This window comes from Octopus sinensis, linkage group LG4 (assembly GCF_006345805.1).
Source record: "Octopus sinensis linkage group LG4, ASM634580v1, whole genome shotgun sequence".
In the NCBI taxonomy this organism is placed as follows: domain Eukaryota; kingdom Metazoa; phylum Mollusca; class Cephalopoda; order Octopoda; family Octopodidae; genus Octopus; species Octopus sinensis.
In genome coordinates this window covers 119,965,928-119,989,044 of record NC_043000.1, presented here as the reverse complement: position 1 = coordinate 119,989,044, position 23,117 = coordinate 119,965,928, and the positions used below count along the sequence as shown (strand labels likewise).

The 23,117-nt window shown below is 39.1% G+C and overlaps 1 protein-coding gene across 1 annotated transcript in view; it reads right to left on the bottom strand.

Annotated features, from left to right (window-relative positions):
* Positions 1-23,117, bottom strand: part of LOC115210623 (polyribonucleotide nucleotidyltransferase 1, mitochondrial-like) — a 578,459-nt gene that overhangs the window by 199,528 nt on the left and 355,814 nt on the right. Inside the window, exon 21 of the mRNA XM_029779226.2 lies at positions 2,548-2,631. Within this exon, the coding sequence (XP_029635086.2) occupies positions 2,548-2,631 (84 nt within the window). The remainder of the gene's footprint in view (positions 1-2,547; positions 2,632-23,117) is intronic.

The window sequence follows — 23,117 nt, the reverse complement described above, 5'->3', positions numbered from 1 at the left end:
GCTCAATGACACCGAACTCAAAACCACAGGGTTGCAAAGTGAATTTCTTAACAAGACAGTGATGCTTGCACCAATCCATTTATCTACTTGTTATCTTTTTTTTAATGTCTATTTTTTGAAATTTTTATTTTTTTACCATCCTATGGCTATTTATCAATGTTTATATGAGTCAAAAAATTTCTTTGATTGATGGAATATTTTTATACTAGAATATCCTTCCTAATACAAAACATTCAAATAAGATATATGAGTGCAAACCTCCTGTTTTTTTTTAAGGATTTTTGTTGATTTTTGTCTTCATCTTGTTTGTTGTTAACACAATGTTTTGGATGATATACCCTCTAGCTTTCATCAGGTGTCTTGGGGAAATTTTGAACCTGGGTTCTCATTCTTAAGATATTTTTTGATGTTAATATTATTATTATTATTATTTTTATTATTATTATTCAGGTTACTCCCTGGAATCAAACTCGGAATATTGGGGTTAGTAGCCCATGCTCTTAACCATTACGCCATATGCCCATTTCTTTCAGTTTTCATCTACCAAGTACACTCACAAGGCTTTGGTTAGCCAAGGTTATAGAAGTCACTTGCCCAAAGTGCCACACAGTGGGACTAAACCTAGAACTATGTGAATGAGAAGCAAACTTCTTACCACACAGTCATGCCTACACCTATATGTGTGTGCTTATTTCTGCATGTGTTTAGGTGTGTGTGTGTGTGTGTGCATGTGTGTTTGCCTCCAGTGTCGAAATGTACTGTTGCCAAAACAAGCTGGATATGCAGTCAGCTGTGCTAAATCATCAGTGAACAAACAGCTGCACCTAAAAACCTCATTCCATGGTTGGTTAGACACAAGATTACATTTGACTACACACAGAACCAAGTTTAACTGAACATGCATTTATTTTTGATTGGACACAACATCATATCTCACTGGACACAACACTATGTTTGACTAGACACAAAACCAACACAAGGTACTAAATGGGATGAAAGGTTGAGAGGTCAGAACCTCACCCTTGTATGTCACTGCGTTTGTGGTCAAGACACTTAAACTTTCTTTCAAAGACCAAAGTAGGGACACATAGTGCTAATGCTTATCTTACCCTTCCATTATTTCAAGTGCTGGTGGCATGTTAAAAAAGCACCCAGTACACTCTGTAAAATAGTTGGCATTAGGAAGGGCATCCAGCCATAGAAACCATGCCAAAATAGACAACTGGACTGGTGCAGCTCTCTGGCTTGCCAGCTCCTGCCAAACTGTCCAACCCATGCCAGCATGGGAAACATGTGGCTGAACTGCCTACTTATGGGGATGTAAACATACCCACATTAGTTGTCAAGCGATGGTAGAGAACACACACAAACACACATATATATATATATATATAATTAATCAAAGGACAATAATATCTTTGCAAATGTTTTCTCCTGAATTATTTGCTTCATATATATACATATATAAGACCAAACCGCCCCTCCCCTCCAATGGACTGTGGTGAGTTGTCAAACATTTAAACCAAAATTTTCTCAAAACAACTTGTCCAACCGGCCCATAGGCCTCCCATTTGAGAAACACTGATTTAACCTAAATTTGAGACACCAGCAAAAGAAGAAATATAGATTTTTTCAATTCCAAAAAAAAAAACGATTTTATTCACACAAATATGCAACCAAAGAGTTTAAAGTACCAGTAATGATAAGGCTGTTGACTGGGAGAACACAAACATGGTTTAAACAGTAAGCTTGGCAGGAAAGAAATGTGCCTATAAGCAGTACAAAAACAACAAAAAATGGAAGGTGCAGTTATGTACAGGTTGACGGAAGAAAAGCAGGACAAAAACGGCTTTATTGATCACATTTTCACCTGGAATCGATTTTTGTAATTTTTTCAAGACTTATACATGCCCTGATACCGTCGGTATCTACATATCAAATTTGAGCACAATCGGATGGAAGATGCCCGAGATCCAAGAAGACACACACACAGACAGACAGACAGAACGGATTTTATATAAGAGATATATATACACACACACATACACACACACACAAACAGACACACACACAGAACCAGCTTCTTTCAGCTTCCATCTACCAAACCCACCCTCAAGGCTTTGGTTAGCCTGAGGCTGTAGTAGAAGACACTAGGCCAAGGTGCCATACAATGGGACAGAACCCAGAACTACATGACTGGGAAGCAAGCTTCTTACCACACAGCTAGAATTACATTGTAGGGTAGGTGTGAGAGGCCAGATGTGGTTGGTTTGAGGGTCTCTCAATACCTTGATTCGGTGCGTATCTGCTACAGAAACCCTTATTGCCACCAGTCCAGTAGAAACATCACAGATGCTACCCTTCCACCTTTAACTAAGCAAGAACACAAGCTATATCACCAGTAAATATCATATAAAGACCATGGGCCCAGCTCTCTTTCTTTTTTTTTCTTCTCATGCTAAAGAATGAAAAATAAAAATACGCACACAGGCATGCAATACCTGAAGACAAATGGTTTGATATTAGAAAGGAATTCATAATACTCACCAGTCACAGGTCTGTTATTTCTGCCATTTTCTCTTGGTTTTGAAAGAGTGCTGTCCATTATTTTCAGAATATGTTGCCTAGCAACTGGAAAATATTTGAAGGGAAAAATATAGAATGTCAAATATACATGAGTGTGTGTGTGTGTATATTTATATATGTATGTATATAGATTCAGATGAATATGGTACTTAAGTTGAGGCACCAGAATTTAGTACAGTATTATCCATACAATTTCAAAGAAAGTTGGTTTAAGTCAAGATACGCAACAAGGATAACCAGAGGATATCCTTGTCGCTTATTTTGACTAATATATATTTTTATATATTTACACAAACACACACATTATATATATATATATATATAAGACAGACATACAGATAGATAGATATGTGTATTGTGTATATATGAATATATATATATATATATATATATATATGTATATATACATTATATGTACGTATGTATGCATCTATGCATGTATGTATGTATTAAGTATGTATTATGTATGTGTGTGTGTGTATGTATATAGGTATGTGTGTCTATAGGTGGGTGTGTATGTAATTGTGGTCTATGAAGGTCATTGAAAGAAAAATATACATATTTTCTTTGTAGGGGAATATTAAAGATTCATTCTTTTCATTTATTTATTCCCTGTAGTCATGCAGACATTGCTCACTGCTAGTTCTTAATTAGTTGTGGCTTTCTTTTCAGGAAATACCTTAGTTTGACGAATTAAGGTGTAACTTGTGAGGTTCTTGGGGGTTCCTCATCACTATACAAACAAAGACATATATGAAAAAAAAAAGACAAAATGTTTTGTAGTATTTATGTTTTGAGTTCAAATCCTATGTAGGGTGATTTTGTCTTTTATCCTTTTTAAGGGACAATGAAATATCTACTGTTCAAGTAAGGGGACCAATATAACCAACTTCATCAGCTTTGACATTCTTTTTGCTGTTGTTCAACTGGTACTTATTTTATTGACCCCTACGAAGATGAACAGCAGAGTTGATCTTGGTGGAATTTGAACTCGGAACATAAAGAGCCAGCAGAAAATGCCATTACGCATTCTGTCAGATATATTTCCAGTCCTGTGAAGGTACATGGCTCAGTGGTTAGAGCATTGAGCTTACGATCGTGACGTTTTGAGTTCGAATCCCAGAGCAGGCTGCGTGTTGTGTTCTTGAGCAAGACACTTTATTTCACAGTGCTCCAGTTCACTCAGCTGTAGAAATGAGTTGCGACGTCATAGGTGCCAAGTTGTATCGTCCCCTTTGCCTTTCCCTGGTGGTGTGGAGAGGGGAGGTCAGTATGCATGAGCGGCTGTTGGTCTTCCATAAACAATCTTGCTCGCACTTATGCCTGGGAGGGTAACTTTCTATGTCCAATCCCATGGTCAGTCATGACCGAAGGGAGTCTCAACATTTCCAGTCCTATTTCGGTCAATAATGTTGTCAGTAGAACTAATACAGACACAAACCGAGCCATCCAATATTTACCAGGGATACTTCCTTGTAAATAATAAGGTTTAAAGGAAATTGAAAGTGAGGTTGTTCCTGGCAACAGTGGAGCCTGTTCTTCTCTTTGGGGCTGAAACATGGGTGCTCACTAAAGCATTGAAAAAGCAGATGGATGGTTGTTACACAAGGATGCTTAGAATGGCACTCAATGTTTTCTGGAAGAGTCATACAAGAAACGCCGACTTACACCAGGGACTACCAAAAGTAACATTTAAGATACAGCATAGAAGGATGAGGCTAGCTGGACACTGCATCAGACATACTGAGGAAACTGCGAACAAGTTAGTGCTCTGGCAACCAACAGAAGGAAGAACCATGAGAGGAAGGAGGAGGACAACCTATATCAACAAATTGCTGGAGGATACTGGTATGGAAGGGGGTACAGGAGCTGAAGACCATAATGGAATATTGAGATGAATGGGGAAAACATGTGGAAATGGTCTTGGGGTGGTCAATTGGTGAGGTCAACTACATCACCTCATTGCCCTGCCACAACCAAATGCAACCCCAGCAGGATTTGAACTCAGGACATGAAGTTGGAAGCAATGCCCCAAAGCATTTTGTCCATCATGGCAATGATTCTGCCAGCTTACAGTCTTGTTCTTGTGAAATATTAAGACATAGCAATTGGTGGTGTCAACTACATCAGCTCATTGCCCTATCACCACGATGGCCACCACCACCAAAGGGAAACATTAAATAAGGCAAGAAAAGATAAATGACACAAATATCAATCCCAAAGAAATGACAAAGAAATAACTATTAATTAAGAAAAAAAAGCACCAAATAAATTTATTATTCTTAGCATTGCAGTGTTACAGAAAAAATGGGTCTTTCAATTCATAAGTGCTAGTTCCTGGCTATAATTAATATTTTAAATGTCCCCCTTAGGGGTTAGCTTTTCTAACTGCAGTTAGGTCTGATAAAAATACAAAACACAGGTTATTATGTACATCATTTATTTCTTGCCTGTTTTTTTTTTTTTTGGTCTTCATTTTTAATATGTGAATTTTGAGTGAGAGTTGCAAATCAAACAACCAAAGACATGTTAGACATAGCAGTGAAATCTCCACCAAGTTATTACCAGCTGGTAATTGTCACCCTCTTTTCGATCCCAACCCCTAACTTTAATCCCTCACCTCACTGCATAGACCTTCCTCTGCTGCAGCTTTGTATGCTTGCGTAGGAATAAGAAGTTCAACATGATGAAATAGTCAACCAGTACTTTATTTTATTGCTCCCACCCACTGCCAATGGAATGGCAGGCGAAGCTGACCACAGCTGGATTTGAACTCAGAATGCAGAGAACTGGAAGAAATGCTGCTAAGCATTTTGTCCAAATTGCAAACAATACTGCCAGCTCATTACCTTTAGTATTAGACATACAAAGAAAAAAAAAAATGAAAGACTTTGTTGGATTTGAACTCAGAACATAGAGAGCCAGAAAAAATACCACTAAGCATTTTATCTGATGTGTTAATGATTCTGTCAGCTCACTGCCTTAGTATTAGATATAATAATAATAATAAGAAGAAGAAGAAGACGAAGAAGAGGAGGAGGGGGAGAATGAGGAGATGAGGAGGATGGAGATGATGATGATGATGAGGAGGAGGAGGAGGAGGAGGAGGAAAAGAAGAAGCCAGCCACTAAATTCTCATGGTTGCAGTCCTGTTGATCACAGATCTGCTCAATCAGGACTGACCTGGGGTTGAATAAAACAACAACAAGTGAATACAGTTCTGAAAACACACAAGAGCCTGTTGGTGGTTTCCAAGGAGTGGCAGGGGGTAGTAAGGTGCTGGGCTAGGGGTGGGGGTGGAATAACAGTAGTTGGTTCCTGTACTTTGTATTGACAGAGTGTCTATTAGCAAAGTGCTACAAAACCTTCAACCAATTGATTATACAAACATGCACAAGAACAGCTATTCCCTGAACAAATATTGTCATAAAGCCAACTGTGTGTGTGTGTGTGTGTGTGTGTTGTGTGTATTAGTGTGTGGTGGTGGAGAGGATGTGGGATGGATAACAGCAGGCACTGAAATATCCATTATGATTGATTTACACACACACATTTATATATATATATATATATATATATATATATATATATATATATATATATATATATATATATATAGGCGCAGGAGTGGTTGTGTGGTATGTAACTTGCTTACCAACCACCTGGTTCCGGGTTCAGTCCCACTGCGTGGCACCTTGGGCAAGTGTCTTCTACTATAGCCTCGGGCTGACCAAAGCCTTGTGAGTGGATTTGGTAGACGGAAACTGAAAGAAGCCTGTTGTATATATGAGTATATATATTTGTGTGTGTATGTGTTTGTCCCCCCACCCAACATCGCTTGACAACCGATGCTGGTGTGTTTACTTCCCTGTAACTTAGCGGTTCGGCAAAAGAAACCGATAGAATAAGTACTAGGCTTACAAAGAATAAGACATGGGGTTGATTTGATTCGACTAAAGGTGGTGCTCCAGCATGGCCACAGTCAAATGACTGAAACAAGTAAAAGAATAAAAGAATATATATATATATATATATATCTGTGTGTGTGTGTAGGTGTGTGGCCTAGTGGTTAGGTTGTTGCACACGCAATCACTAGATCATGGGTTCAATTACTAGACTGGGCAGTGTGCTGTGTTCTTGAGCAAAACACTTCATTTCACATTGCTCCAGTTCCCCTTTAGTGAAGGGGGATTGTTGGCCTGCTTGCCTAGCCAGTGGGGTGGCATCATTTCAAGGCTAAAACAATGCAAATTGCATTGTGACAAGCAATGTGTAACATCTGATAGACTGGTTGGTCATATGATCATGTGATATATAAATATATATATATTTTACTCTTTTACTTGTTTCAGTCATTTTGACTGCAGCCATGCTGGAGCAGTCTGAATATGTAAGAATATGTATGTCTGAGCAGAGAGAGAGAAGTCAAGTGTGTGCCATACATACACACAATTATCATCATCACCATCATAATCTTATAACTGCTTTCGATGATGGTATGTGTCAGAAGGGTATTCACAGCTCCTGTCTGCTCTTATTTGTAGTTACTGCTTTGCTAGATGGATTGGAGGATCACTTCACGTTTGTACATTACATTCTACGTATAGATTTCTAAAGGCTGAACGGCCTTACTAAAACCAGCCACACTGCACAGATCACTATGTGCATTTTCTCTTGGCACCAGCACTAGAGTTGTTGCCTTATGCCCTGCAAGGCCAATGAATGTTCACTACTCTACAGTATCCATGTTTATTCGAAGCAGCTTCACCAACAGAATCATTCAAGAAGGCAGAGCAATTCCAGACAGCCCGTTGTGAGTGGTGAAGGAGCGAAAGTATAATGAAGGTGGGCAGAGTTATTGGAGAGGGTGATAAAGGAGGAAGTAAAAAAATGGGGGCAGCAATGTCAGGCGGTAATGGAAGAGAGACAGTGATAGCAGTTACATGCTTGCTAGTGTGAGTTTGTGTGCATGCATGTACATATGCATGTATGCATATTTGTATGTATGCATGAATGTATGTATGCATGTATGTATGCAGGTATGTATGTATGCAGATATGTATTATGTGTGCAGGTATGTATGCATGCATGTATGTATGCAGGTATGTATGTGTGCATCTATGTATATATCTATGTATGCATGCATGTATGTATGTATGTATGCATGCATGCATGCATGTATGTATGCATGCATGTATGTATGAATGCATGCACACATGCATGCATTTATGTATGTATGTATCAGGGGTGTATATTCTGGGTGTGCTAGGTGTGTGCTGCATACCCACTGAAAATGGCAAATTCATTATAAATATGAGCCTTACTCAATTTAATCACAAATCTTAACGGAAAACTTTTGTCACATGCCTGCTTGAAATTTGGCGGCACTGGATGTGACAGCACACCCAACAAAACAACTACCATACACCACTGGTACACATGCATTCATGTATGACATTGTTCAGTTTTATTTCAAGATTTCTTGCCAATAGAGAAAGAGCCAGTTTCTAACCGAGATCCAAGACTCCTCCATTGGAATTTCAACATCAACAACAGGGTATGTATGTATGTATGTATGTATTCCCATGCACGTAGTTATGTATCTAGACAAGCTCATATATATTTAAATGATAAACTTATGGAAAGTTTCACAGATATCTATAGTTTAGATCTGTAGTCTTCAAATTAGCTTTTTCTTCTCTGGTTTTGAGAAGCCTAATTTCTCAAGATTGGTATTTAGGCAGTGTGTTACATATCCAAGTGCCCCAACAATTACAGATATGTATGTATGGATGGATGGACGGTGGTGGGGCTACAGCTGGGAATATCTGGAGTTGTAGGGAGCCAAGAGACACCCCTTAACTATCGTTATTTCTAGGACCGTTCTGACCCAGAACAGTAGTACCTATCAGGGTCCCATCTATGTGTTAAATAGATTCCCCAGTGACTAAGGAGGTCCTATCTTTCTCTACTACGCCATGGGAAAGGCAGAAAAATTCTCTGGCATAAAACTTGCAGCCAAAGTCAAAATGGAGTCACTCTTCTTGCAATGCTTGCCACTGGAACAGCGGCAAAAGTGTTGTCCAAGCATTTGTCGCTTCAATCTGACAACATACAGATGTCTCATTATTCATTTGGAAGCTGACAAGATGAAGCAATCATTATGCGTGTGTATCATTGTAATTACACACAGAAATGATGCACACACACACACACATTTGGTTGTGTACACATTGAAATAAATACAACAGCACGCAAGCATACAAACCCAGACACACATACACAGACAGATACACTAACATAGTTATATAAATGCACACAGACACCACACACACACACGCAACTTTGTGCAAATCTTGTTATATAAACACGCAAAACAGATATACATACACTCATGTGCTTACAATTATACAAACGTATATGGACAAAAGGTGATACAGACATGCACACACACACACACACACACACACTCACTTGCAAGCGTACAACCACATACATGCAAATGCACACACATATACATGTACACATACACGCACAGCTGTCCCAAGGGATAGCAGAGGGCTATCATGGTCCATGCTTTATTCTGGTGTGAAACCTGATTGGGATATCTTTTGTCTGTGATATTATTTAATTTACACACACAGTGTGTGTGTGTGTTACATATAGGAAATCCTGAGAGAGGGAGAGAGAGAGTACAGGGAAGGAGATAGGAGTGAAAGGGTGAGAGGATAGAGGGAGAGAAAGGACAAGAGTGAGAGGGAGAGGGAGGACGAGAGGAAGAGGGACAGAAAAGACAAGTGTGAGAGGGAGAAAAAAGACAAGTGTGAGGGAGAGGAAGGACAAGTGTGAGAGGGAGAAGGACAGGGGAAAGAGGGAAAGGAAGTACAAGGGAGAGGGAGGACGAGAGTGAGAGGGAGAGGAAGGACGAGAGGGAGAGGAAGGACAAGAGTGAGAAGGAGAGGAAGGATAGGAGAGAGAGGGAGAGGAAGGACAGGGGTCAGAGGGAGAGGAAGGACAAGTGGGAGAGGGAGAGAAAGGACAAGGGAGAGAAAGGACAAGGGAGAGAAAGTAGTGAGAGGGTGGGAGAAGGAAAGAGATGAAAGAATTCAGTCAATTTGTGCCTACCTACCAGCGCCATCTGTTGAGCTAGTTTATTGTCCAGTTTTTAAAACCTACAGACTACTACTGCTGCTGCTACTACTACCACTACCCTCACCACCACTATTACCACTACATCTACTACTGCTGCTGCTACTATTATTGTTGCTGTTAGAGCAAATGTTAGATATCACTGTACAGGTGTCAGAAAATTGCAATCAACAGAGAATGAAGGGAAGGTGTGTAATTTGGAGGGGGATATGGGGGAGAGATGGTGGTGGAGGGGAACAACAATAACACTGACAGCTCTGAGTGAGGCAATGGCAAAGAGGAGGATAAAGGAAACCAGAGAAAGAGTGGAATGTGGGGAGGCTGCAATGATGGCGAGTGGGGGTGAAGGGGAGAGGGGGAGAAGGGAAGGTTGAACTGGAAGAGGGACAAGATGAGGAGGAACAGGAAGAGGAGAAGCAGGTGCAGAGAGACGAGGAGGAGGAACAAGACAATGATGATGATGATGAGGAGGAAGAAGAATATGAGGACGAGGAGGAGGAACAGGAACAGGATGATGATGAGGAAGGGGAGGAGGAGGAGGCAGAAGAGGTGGACAGTGGCAATGACAAGGAGGAAGAGGAGAGCAGGTGCAAGAGGAGAAAGAAGAGGACGGGGTGAAAGGTGGATGATGAGGAGGGGGAGGAGGAGGAGGGAAACAATCACAAGGAGGAAGAGGAGGAGGTGGGCAAGTGCATGAGGAGGGCAGGTGCAGGAGGAGAAAGAAGTAGATGGAAAGAGGAGATGCATGAGGAAGAAAAGGAGGAAAAGGAAAAAGAGAAGCTATAACAGCAGCGAGGGCGGAGGAGAAGGAGAAGGGGAGGGGGGAGGAAGAGAAGATGATGATGATAACCAGAAGTCTCAATCAGAATGTAGATGATAGACACCCACAGAATAGGTGTTGCTGGTGGCAACAACAAAAGGCAAAAAATGAAACTTACATTATGTGTAAGACAATATATTCAGGTGTTTGATGAATAGTGAAGAGGATGGTGGTGGTGGTGGCGGTGGTATGAAATGACCAATCAAAAGATAGAAAGCAGAACAAATAAAAAAAATATTGTTACAGTAAAGATATTGACCAATAAAAAATGAGTGAGGATGAAGAAAGAATGAAGTTTTGAGGGTAACTGACCAATCAGCATTGAACGAAACTAGATAAATGACAAAGTAGTGAATATGCTGACTAATGAGCAATGAGTGATGATGGACTAAGACTGAAACGGTAATGGTGATTGATCAATCAATAATCAATGGAAATGGACCACCCCGCAACAATTATACGGTCCCCAAGAATTATATAGCTCCCAACAATTGCTGATACACTATAAATTTCAGGTAGGGCCCACAATATAGTCCTGCTCTCACATCTGAAAATTCAGGATGTCTCTGTCGCTGCTTCTACACAGAGATACTCTGGATCACATTCAGAAAAGAATACCCTAATTTACTTTTCTTACTTAACCCCTTAACATTTAAACTGGCCAAATCCAGCAAAAATATTCCACCTGTTTTATGTTCAAACTGGCCCTTAACCCCTATGCCATATGGCGTAGGGGTTAAGAGCATGGGTTACTAACCCCAAGATTCTGAGTTTGATTCCAAGCAGTGAGCTGAATAATGATGATAATAATAATAATAATCCTTTCTACTATAGGCACAAGGCCTGAAATTTGGGGGAAGAATATAGTCAATTACTTCGACCCCAGTATTTCACCAGTACTTAATTTATCAACCCCAAAAGGAGGAAAGGCAAAGTTGACCTCGGCGGAATTTGAACTCAGAATGTAGTGGCAGACGAAATACCTATTTGTTTACTACCCACAAGAGGCTAAACACAGAGAGGACAAACAAGGACAGACAAACAGATTAAGTCAATTATATCGACCCAGTGTGTAACTGGTAGTTAATTTATTGATCCCGAAAGGATGAAAGGCAAAGTCGACCATGGCAGAATTTGAACTCAGAACATAACGGCAGACGAAATACAGCTACGCATTTTGCCCAGCATGCTAATGTTTCTGCCAGCTCGAACATCGAAAAATACTTTAGGAATGAGAACCCAGGTTCGAAATTTCCCCAAGGCACCTGATGAGGGCTGGAGGGTATATCAGCCGAAACGTTATGTTAACAACAAACAAGATGAGGACAAATATCCATCAAATGTAAATAATATAAACAATGTAAATAATGTACATAATTCCTCATCTCTTAAATATAGAACTGTATTCCTTGTCTCTTTTCTATACATATTTTCATGGACATTGTTCATTTCTGTGATTCTTCCTTTAGTGATCAACCAGACTCGCATCCAGTTCTCATCAGTATACTGTGTAACCTCCTAAGTGTTGTAAAGTGCTTTACAATACCAGTTTCTTCCCTCGTACCTCTGAATACTGGAATTCCCTTCCACAGTCTTGTTTTCCTCTTCAATATGACCTTGTCCAGTCTTTTAAGTCTAACATCCATCGTCACCTATTGACTTCTGTCCAGCGTCCATTTTACACTAGTAGCTTCTACATTTCCAGTGGTCTAAGGACCTTGTAATGAGCAAATGCTTTAAAGAAAAAAACAAAAAACAATGTGTAGGACTGGCTGTGTGGTAAGTAGCTTGCTTACCAACCACATGGTTGCAGGTTCAGTCCCACTGCGTGGCACCTTGAGCAAGTGTCTTCTACTATAGCCTCGGGCCGACCAAAGCCTTGTGAGTGGATTTGGAAGATGGAAACTGAAAGAAGCCCGTCATATATATGTATGTATATATATATATATATATATATATATATATATATATATACATATGTGTGTGTGTGTGTGTGTGTATGTCTGTGTTTGTCCCCCAACATCGCTTGACAACTGATGCTGGTGTGTTTACGTCCCTGTATCTAAGCGGTTCGGCAAAAGAGACAAATAGAATAAGTATTAAGCTTACAAAGAATAAGTCGTGGGGTCGATTTGCTTAACTAAAGGCAGTGCTCCAGCATGGCCGCAGCCAAATGACTGAAATGAGTAAAAGAGTAAATAAGTAGTATCTTTGACAGAAGAATGTGAAAGCTAAGGGATTAATCCCTCCACTCCCGAGGGAACCCAGGCCATTGGCAGCTTTTCTCCACTGATTTTCACTCTCCTTATTGACTCTACTTATAAACTACAGGGATATCAACATGTTAACTGCCACAACCTGTTGCTGGAACTTACTGGTGATGTCCTGTATTTCTGATAACACTGTATACTGTTTAATTACAAGGAAACGTGATATTTTTTTTTCCTTTTTGAGTTTTTACAATATTTCATAATTAAAATTTAATATTTAGCACTTGTGTTATTTAAATATTCTCGAAACCGTGTCAAAGATACAGAATAAAATATTTTATCACGTTATGAAAATGTACCACCAGTGGAGCATAAGCAGGTGTGAAGTTTGCAATGAGCCACCAGAGGTACATGTAGAGGTGAACATGCTAATAAGGTTTTCATATTGTTTCCTTTTAATAGGAGGTGAAAGCAGTTTATAATAATTTTTAGTTTAATAAATTGTTAAAGGTTGATATTAGGGGTATGGGAGTATGTTATTTTTTGTTGATAAGGTATCTATGGTTTAGTTTTATTAAGTCCTTTAAACAACGGGAAATAATAATATTATGGAGATGTACTTGCATAGCAAGTGACCTAATCAGAGATCGTGTGCTGAAAGAAAAACAGCGTGGAAGGTGTTAATAAGCCATTTAAAAACACACAAAAACTATTAGATTCACTTTGACGGTTAAATTTAATTATATATATATATATATATATATATATATATATATATATATATATGAACACTTGCAGCATGGAAGGTGTTTATAAGCCATATAAGAAACCGTTAGATTCACTTCGACATTTAAATTTAATTTGTCAAAATATTTTCGTCGCTTTGAAACCGTGACCTGTTCACTGACAAAGCTCTGTGCAGCATGGAATTTTGTCAGTGAACAGGTCGCGGTCTCAAAGCGACGAAAATATTTTGACAAATTAAATTTAACTGTGAAAGTGAATCTAATGATTTTTGCGTGTTTTTAAATGGCTTATAAACACCTTCCAGGCTGCAACTGTGAATAATAATGTAATCAAGACACAACTCAGTTAAAAAAGCAAATAACAAAATGGATTTTTTTTTCTTTTTGGGGTTTAATTCTTCCTTCAGTGGTGATTATTTTTTGTAGTGAATTTATTGGTGTTCTATTTATTTTGAACTGTCATTAATTGCTACTCAGTTGTTAACTTTTTAGGGAAGAAGGGGGAGAAGCAAACAGGTGCAGGTGTGACCATGGACGCCAACTCCGCTGCCATCGACACACGAAAAATTATGCATTAAAATGGAATAAAAAATGATGTTAAATTATTTTTTAAATCGTAGACTCATCGTAGACGCGCGCTAATACTCAGACGGGCTCGATATGAATCACGACTATAAGATACCTGAATTTGGTTAAACTGCACCGCAAATGTGGGAGTAGTTAGGAATCTAAATCGAAGGGGACAGACACTCACACAACTACAGTTTTATATATATAGATGAGCAAAATTTTTTCAAGACTTATACACGCCCTGATACCGTCGGTATCTACATATCAAATTTGAGCACAATTAGAAGGAGGATGCCCGAGATCCTAGCAAACACACACACAGACAGACAGAATGGATTTTATATAATAGACTAGCAGTATTGCTCAGCTTTGCAAAATGGTCACATTTAATTCAAAGCGTTAAAAATGTTATGAAAACAATTGGTATGTGTTCACAAAGTCCAAACGATTAATATGAAAAAGCCGTCCAGGCTACATCCCGGCCGAATTTCTACAATGTTTACAGCGATTCGTTTTTATATCTTGCTTTTTATTTTTCATGCAATTTACGCATGCTTGCACGCGTGGTGAACACAGTTCACGTCAAACAGCTGACTGAGAAAAGTTCACTATTCAATGCATGGGATAAGGCCTAAACAAACACATTATCGATTTTTGCACTTGTGAGATGAATTTCGGAACAGAAATAGCGCAGTTCAATTTTCATTCGCCTAAACTTTAAGTGACCCATTTTTGGTGGTTCTACGATTTGTTGGCTAGGAGGATGTATGCCAAGAAGTTAAACACACAGACACACACACAGATACACACACAGACACACAAGTTGAGTTTTATATATACAGATATGGGAACCAAATTATCTTCCCTTGATTTTCAATTTTCTTAATTCCTATAGAAGTGATCTCCCTTGTCCTATCATGCTGACACAAGATCTATGTTGACCAACCAAGAGAGCATATTCCATTCACAATCTGATGGATACCAGTGTTTACCTAAGGGAAAGCCAACAAACTGAAATAATGCAGTTTGGCATCAGTGTTCTTACAAGCATTGCTGTCAGAATCCAAAGAATTGGAACAAATACTACAAGGCATCTTCTTTTATCCCTGTAACACAGTGGTTTCCAAACTTTTTCAAGTTGCCACCTCTTCGGTTCTAAGGCCACATTCCTCCACCCCCACCACCATTACAGACATTGACCATTTTCTGAAGCAAGTTCAAAACAGTATTTCACAAATAAAAAAATAAATAAATGCACCCTTTTAAAGCCTAGCCAGGCTCATAGGCCCAGTTTCCCGGTTTCTATGGCGTATGTGTTCCCCAGCTGGATGGGACGCCAGTCCATTGCAGCGTTATTCATTTTTGCCAGCTGAGTGAACTGCAGCAACGTGAAATGAAGTGTTTTGCTCAAGAACACAACGCATCGCCCGGTCCAGGAATCGAAACCACAATCTTACGATCATGATGCTGACACCCTAACCACTAAGCCATGTGCCTCCACAAATGCACCCTTTTAAAGCCTAGTCAGGCTCATGGGCCTGGTTTCCATGGCATATGTGTTCCCCAGCTGGATGGGATGCCAGTCCATTGCAGCGTTACTCATTTTTGCCAGCTGAGTGGACTGACTGGAGCAACATGAAATGAAGTGTTTTACTCAAGAACACAACGCGTCGCCCGGTCCAGGAATCGAAACCACAATCTTACGATTATGATGCTGACACCCTAACCACTAACCCACGTGCCTCCACTTTCACAAATAAATCATAACCTAATTAACTTTTTGCTAATGATGATGTTGATGATGGTGACAACGATGATGATGATATATAACTGATATAAACTGCAGGGCGTTGTAAAACTGAAACAGTTTTTGACAGCTACATGTCTCGCGGTTATTAATTCCAAGTGTAAATGAGTTTGTTACGCTGTGGCATTGTGTCGATGTCGATAACAAAGTCGCAAAGATATAACGATTGCTGTAATGTTAATTTGCTCCATAGCCATTCCACAGTGGCTGCAGTGAGTTGCTGATAAAGTCACTCACCTCAATAGGCATGTGACTGTCTGCAGGCCAGTCTGTACACAAGTGAAAATCCATAAAATAAAGCCAGCTCCAAGAGACAAAATGGCTCTTATATGTATACATCTATCAGAATGGTCTATTTTTGCATTGATCCATTCCAGCAGAGAAGAATTTCATTCCAGCTTATATATATATATATATAAATTTATATAAATAAGGATAAGGTCATTATTTAAATATCGATCTTATCAGATGGCCAGCATGGAATAAAAACCTTCAAAGGTAATAATTATTATTAAAATTGTAATTTAGGGTATCTAAGAGATACCACTATGCTGGAAATAGCAGCCAAATATTGACTCTAATACCACATTAAATGTTCATACAGCACCAGGAGTTTATTTTGTCCTTTTGTCTTCTCCCCTGGTGCTGTATGAACATTTAATGTGGTTTTAGAGTCAAGGTTTGGCTGCTATTTCCAGCGTGGTTGTTTCTCTTAGATACCCTAAATTATAATTTTAATTATATGTGTGTGTGTGTGTGTGTATTCAAGGCAGTGCTCTAGCATGGCCACAGGCAAATGACTGAAACAAGTAAAAGAATAAAAGGATAGATAGATAGATAGCTAGACCGACAGAGAGACATAGATAGATAGATAGATAGATAGAATGCTAGATAAACCGACAGACAGACAGAAAGATAGATAGATAGAATGCTAGATAAACTGACAGACAGACAGATAGATAGATAGATAGATAGATAGATAGATAGATAGATAGATAGATAGATAGATAGATAGATAGATAGATAGGTAGGTAGATAGATAGACAAACAGAGACAGACAGATAGAACGGTAGATAGACAGACAGACGGATAGAAAGATAGGTAGCTGGATACAGAGACAGACAGACAAAGACCAAAAAACTAGAGAGAGCCAAAGGCAGAAAGGACAAGGTTGGTTTCGTTCCCCAACAACAAGAGCCATGTCTACATACGAGTAAGTGATTATAAGAAGAGATTTGTGAAATACTTTAGGTTTTTGCAAGATATTGATGAAGTTCTTGACAAGATGTGAGAGGAGGCAAATGGCAGTCTGGATTAGCAGATCAGCAAAATACATTTGTTGCATTAGTGAAGAATGGCAGGTTTAATCTGAAGCAATGTCAGCAATAGAATCTATGGGGATGACGGCGATGATGGAGAGGATGATGGTGATGGTGGTGGTGGCAATGGCAATGATGGCGAAAGTGGTCATGGTGGCAATGGCGATGGTGAGGGTCATGAGGGTAGTGGTGGAGGTGAGGTGGAGGTGAGGATGATGGCAGAGATAGGGATGGTGATGGAGGTGAATAAAATGCTGTTCGTTGGTGACCTTGCCAAACTCCCTAAGATCAGAAAAAAGCTGGGGTGGAGAGGGAGAGTAAGGCGTATGGGGATAAGGAAAAATATAGATAGGGAGAGAGGGAGAAAGAAAGAAAAGGGAGAGAGAAAGAGAGAAAAGGCAGAGATAAAAATGTAGGAAGAATAAGAATAATAAAGTAGAAGAGGAGAGTGAGGAGGAAGAGAGGGGGTAAGGGGGTATAGAAGTGAGAAAGAGAGAGGGGTAGGGTAGAAAAACAGTAAGACAAAGAGAGAAGAGAGAGAGACAGAAATATAGAAAGAGAGAGTGAGAGAGAAAGAGAGAAGTTGAGAAAGAGTTAGAGAGGGACAGAAATACAGAAAAGACAGGGAGAGAGGGAGGGAGGGGACTGAGGGGAGAGAGAGAGGGAATGCACAATAGGGAGTGTGTGTGCGGTGAGAAAAATAGAGAGATAGAAAGAGGAGAGAGGGGGCTCAGACAGACAAAAATGCATAAACCTAGAGAGAGGGAGAGAGAGAGTGAAGAAGAAGAAGAACAACAACAACAACAACAAACTGGAGAGGAAGAAAGATATGAAAAAATAAGGGGCAGGTAAGGTTAGTGGATGGAGGAAGACATCAGGAGAGTTGGCACTGGAGGAGGTGGGGATTCAGAGATAAAAAAAAGTCCAAAAGATAAGCAAAAAGTGAGAAAAAAAAGAAAGAGAAAAAAAGGACAACGAAATAGAAAAATGAAGAGAAAAAATGAGAAGCTGAAGAGTTAATAAAGAAGGATGGAAAAATATGAATAAAAAGAAAGAAAAATATTAATAAAAGAAAGGAAAAAAATAGAAAATGAGAGAGGAACGTGACAAATGAAGAAAAATAAGAATAAAACAATGATAAAAGTCTTGTGAAGAAAAATAAAGATAGAGAACAACAGGAGGAAATTATGTATGTAGATATAGTGGGAGAGTGTGTGTGTGTGTGTGTGTGTGTGTGCCTGTCTGGCTGAGTGTGTCTGTCTGGCTGAGAGTGTCTGTCTGGCTGAGAGTGTCTGTCTGTCTCAGTGTGTGGTTGTGAGTGTGCATGCATCTGTATGTCAGTCTGTGTATGCATGTCTGTGTGACAGAGAGTATGTGTGTGTGTGTGTGAGAGAGAGAGAGAGAGAGAGAGTGTGTGTGAGTGTGTGTGTGTGTGTGTGCATGTCTGTGTATGCATCTGTGAGAGTGTGTGAGAGAGAAAGAGAGAGTGTGTGTGTGTGTGTGTGTGTGTGAGAGAGAGAGAGAGAGTGTGTGTGCGTGTCTGTGTATGCATCTGTGTGAGAGTGTGTGAGAGAGAAAGAGAGAGAGAGTGTGTGTGTGAGAGAGAGAGAGAGAGAGAGAGAGAGTGTGTGTGCGTGTCTGTGTATGCATCTGTGTGAGAGAGAAAGAGAGAGAGTGTGTGTGTGTGCGTGTCTGTGTATGCATCTGTGTAAGAGTGTGTGAGAGAGAAAGAGAGAGAGAGAGAGAGTGTGTGTGTGTGTGTGTGAGAGAGAGTAGTGAGAGTGTGTATGTTTGTGAGAGTAGTGAGAGTGTGTATGTTTGTGTGAGTGTGTGTCTGTGAGAGAGAGAGAGTGTGTATGTGTGTATGTGTCTGTCAGTCTGTGTGTGTGTACATGTGTCTGTGCATGTATGAGAGTGTGAGTGTGTGTCTGTCTGTCCAGTGCTTTTTACAAGATAGTTTGAGAAAAATATATAATGTGTATGCGTGTGTTTGAGTGGTAGTGTGTACATGCATGTATGTGTTGTGAGATAGAGAGAGCTTGTGCATATGTATGCATACGTCTATTTGTCCTGTGTTTTAAAGTACAGCTTTAAAAACATATACTGTGTGTGTGTGTGGTGTGTGTGTGTGTGTGTTTCTTACAACATAGTTTCAATAAGAAACTATGTATGTATGTGTACTATGGAAGTATGTGTGTATGTGTGTATCCTGTGATCTTTCACAGTATAATTTAAAAACTATATAGAACGTGTGTGATTGTGTGTGTTTGTGTGTGTGTACATACATACATACATATATGTGTGTGTGTCTCTCTCTCTCTCTATATATTATATATATATGTATGTGTGTGTGTGTACATACATATATGTGTGTGTGTACATACATATATATATGTGTGTATATATAAATATATATATATATATGTGTGTATATATAAATATATATGTGTGTGTGTATATATATATATATTGTCATCATCGTTTAACATCCGCTTTCCATATATATATATACATATATATGTGTGTGTTCCTAAGCATGTTTGAGTTGTTTTGCTATTTAGTCAGTGTCAGACCTAATCATGCAAACTTATGATCAGTGGTGTTCCAACTGCGACCATCCTGTTTTTAACATCCACTTTTTGATGCTTGCATGGGTCAGAGGTTTCTACTGTCACCACCTCCTACTAGTTTCCAAGTGAAGTAAGAATCTCTCGGTTTAACAAATAACAAATAGCCTGGACATGCTTATAATATATACATATATATATGTACATACAAAGGCAGAAAGCTGGCAGAAACGCTAGCATGGCTGGCGAAATGCTTAGCGGTATTTCATCTGTCTTTATGTTCTGAGTTCAAATTCTGCCATGGTCAACTTTGCCTTTCATCAAGGCAAAGTCGACCTTGGCGGAATTTGAACTCAGAACGTAGCGACAGACGAAATACCGCTAAGCATTTCGCCCGGCGTGCTAACATGTCTGCCAGCTCACCGCCCTATCCTAACATCTTACTAAAGAAAAAAAAGAAAAAAAACATTAGATATTGTAATCTAGTTTATATCATGCCCAGGAAAAGAAAAAAAACAACAACAAAAAAAAAAAAACGGAATCTCTTTAATTAGAGATTCTTTAATTAGAGCCAACTTGGAGAAAAACAAACAACAAAAACAACAGTTGATACTAGAGGCTATAGAAGTGAAAGTATGGATACAAGAGTTGATGGAACTGAAAGAAATGTTACTCCTTTTCACAACAAAGAATTTCTCTGTCTTTAGTAAAGTTGGAACTGCATGAAGCATGTGGAAGTATGGCGTGTGATGCTATATGCTAACAAGACATGTGTATTGAATGTGTGTCGACTTGAGAGCAATTAATAAAGTACATTTCAGAGAATGTTCAATTTTAGTTTGCCTTCAAGACAGAATAGAACTGAGGCAGAAAGAGAGAGATATCGACTATCAAAGATATTAGTTGATATCTGTAGGAGATTTCAGCTACTTTGGTATGGACGAGTGTCATATGCTGTATATGGAAGGTATTCACAGGAGAAGAAGAAGAAGAAAAACAAGAAGACTATCAAAGACATAGAAAGAGAAGTGATAAAGTCTGTTCTGTGGCTGGTGCACAAAGCATGTATAAAGAAGTAGACATGGCTGTGTGGTTGACAAGCTTACTTCCCAGCCATGTGGTCCCAGGTTCAGTCCTACTATGTGGCATTTGAAAGCAATTAATAAAATACATTTCAGAGAATACTTTTTTCTTTTACTCTTGTACTTGTTTCAATCATTTGACTGCGGCCATGCTGGAGCACTGTGGTTGGCGTTAGGAAAAGCATCCAACTGTAGAAACACTGCCAGATCAGACTGGAGCCTGGTGCAGCCTCCTGGCTTCCCAGACCCCGGTCGAACCATCCAACCCATGATAGCATGGAAAACGGACGTTAAATGATGATGATCATGATGATGAGATATATGTGTGTGTGTGTGTGTGTGTATGTGTGCGTGTGTGAGTGTGTGTGTGTGCACTTGTGTTTGCCCCCCCAACATCAATTGACAACCAATGCTGGTGTGTTTATGTCCCCGTAACTTAGTGGTTCAGCAAAAGGGATCAGATAGAATAAATACTAGGCTTACAAAGTGTAAGTCCTGGGTTCGATTTGTTCGACTAAAGGCAGTGCTCAAGCATGGCCGCAATCAAATGAATAAGAGAATATACAGACATCATAAAAAAGAACGGAGAACTATACATCTTCAAATTTCATTTATTACAGTATTATTCTCATCAGATTTATTTTGTAATAAATAAATTTTGAAGACGTACAATTTTCTGTTAAAATAATAATAATAAATGATGATGATGTGTACAATGCTCAGGTGCACTACAACTCATCTAATGTGTATGTATAGTACATAGGGTAATGTACAAGCGTCAGGAAAAGAACAGTGCATGAGTCATGACATACACATATGTGTATGAGTATGGAAGGGGGACAATCAGGTGTAGTTTCGGCAGATTTCGGAGAGCATGAGGGCCTTAAAGGATGCAGTGTCATGGCAGTCAACAACTGACGCAGGCAGTTTGTTCCATGCTTCAGCAACTCTGAGCATGAAAAAATGTTTCCGAAAGTCATGGGAGCTGTGCTGTTTTCTGACTTGGTAGGCATGTCCACGTGTGTTCTTCATTATGATGTCCTCATTATATCCTCTGTATCATCATCATCATCATCATCATCATCATCATCATCATCATCATCGTTTAACGTCCGCTTTCCATGCTAGCATGGGTTGGACGATTTTGACTGAGGGCTGGCGAGCCAGATGGCTGCACCAGGCTCCAATCTTTATCTGGCAGAGCTTCTACAGCTGGATGCCCTTTCTAACGCCAACCACTCCTAGAGTGTAGTGGGTGCTTCTTACGTGCCACCAGCACAAGGGCCAGTCAGGCGGTTCTGGCAACGACCTCACTCGGGATTTATCAATTGAGTGATGTACTGTGTAATTGTTTATCTTAAACAATTCTGCATGTCCATTTTCATTCAACTTGGTTGGCCAGATCCAGATTATATTAGAATGGTAATAACATACCTGCCCATATTCCAAATCCCTAACCCTTTATGTTATATACACACACACACATGCTTATATCAAGCAGTGAGAATGAGTGCTCAACATTGCATTGGTTAATAAATATTCTTTATTTGCTAATTAACAAGGCTACCATTGGTTTCATGCAGAGATAATTCTCAACAATTGTCAAGCTTGCCACATGGGATATTGGTACTTGTTTCCATCTTAGAACCGAGTAGCAATATCCATGTGGCAGACTTGACAATTACTGAGAATTCTCAGCATGAAACAATAGTAGCTTTGTGAATAATACATACATATATATATATATATATATATATATATATGTTTTATTTATTATTTTGCACATTACTTAATCATTGTTATATGTTTTATCGTATAATCTTTCTATAATATGTAATTTTCTAGATGGTATAATTTAATTTTTCATTGTTGAAAGGTGGGTTCTCTTCTAATTTATATTCATATATTATATTTTGTGAAATTTGATTTAGTATTTCTAAATTGAATTTTTCCCTGTAAGTTTGGAATAATATTCCCTCATATTATTATTATTATCATTATTATTATTATTATATATATATATATATATATATATATTTACCTCTGTCTGACATAAAAAACACAGGTACCACCATGTGATGAAATGGTACAAGCAAGTGGTACATAACTCATGCCAGAAAAGTTGTCCGAATTCCATACAAAATCTGCAGAATGGAACAAGAACCAGTTTAGATTTGTTTTCTTGCTAGTCTGTATCCCCGACCTACCATCTCATCTGCAAGGCTGGGTCAGAGAGTAAGAGAGATGTAGTGGAGAGTGGT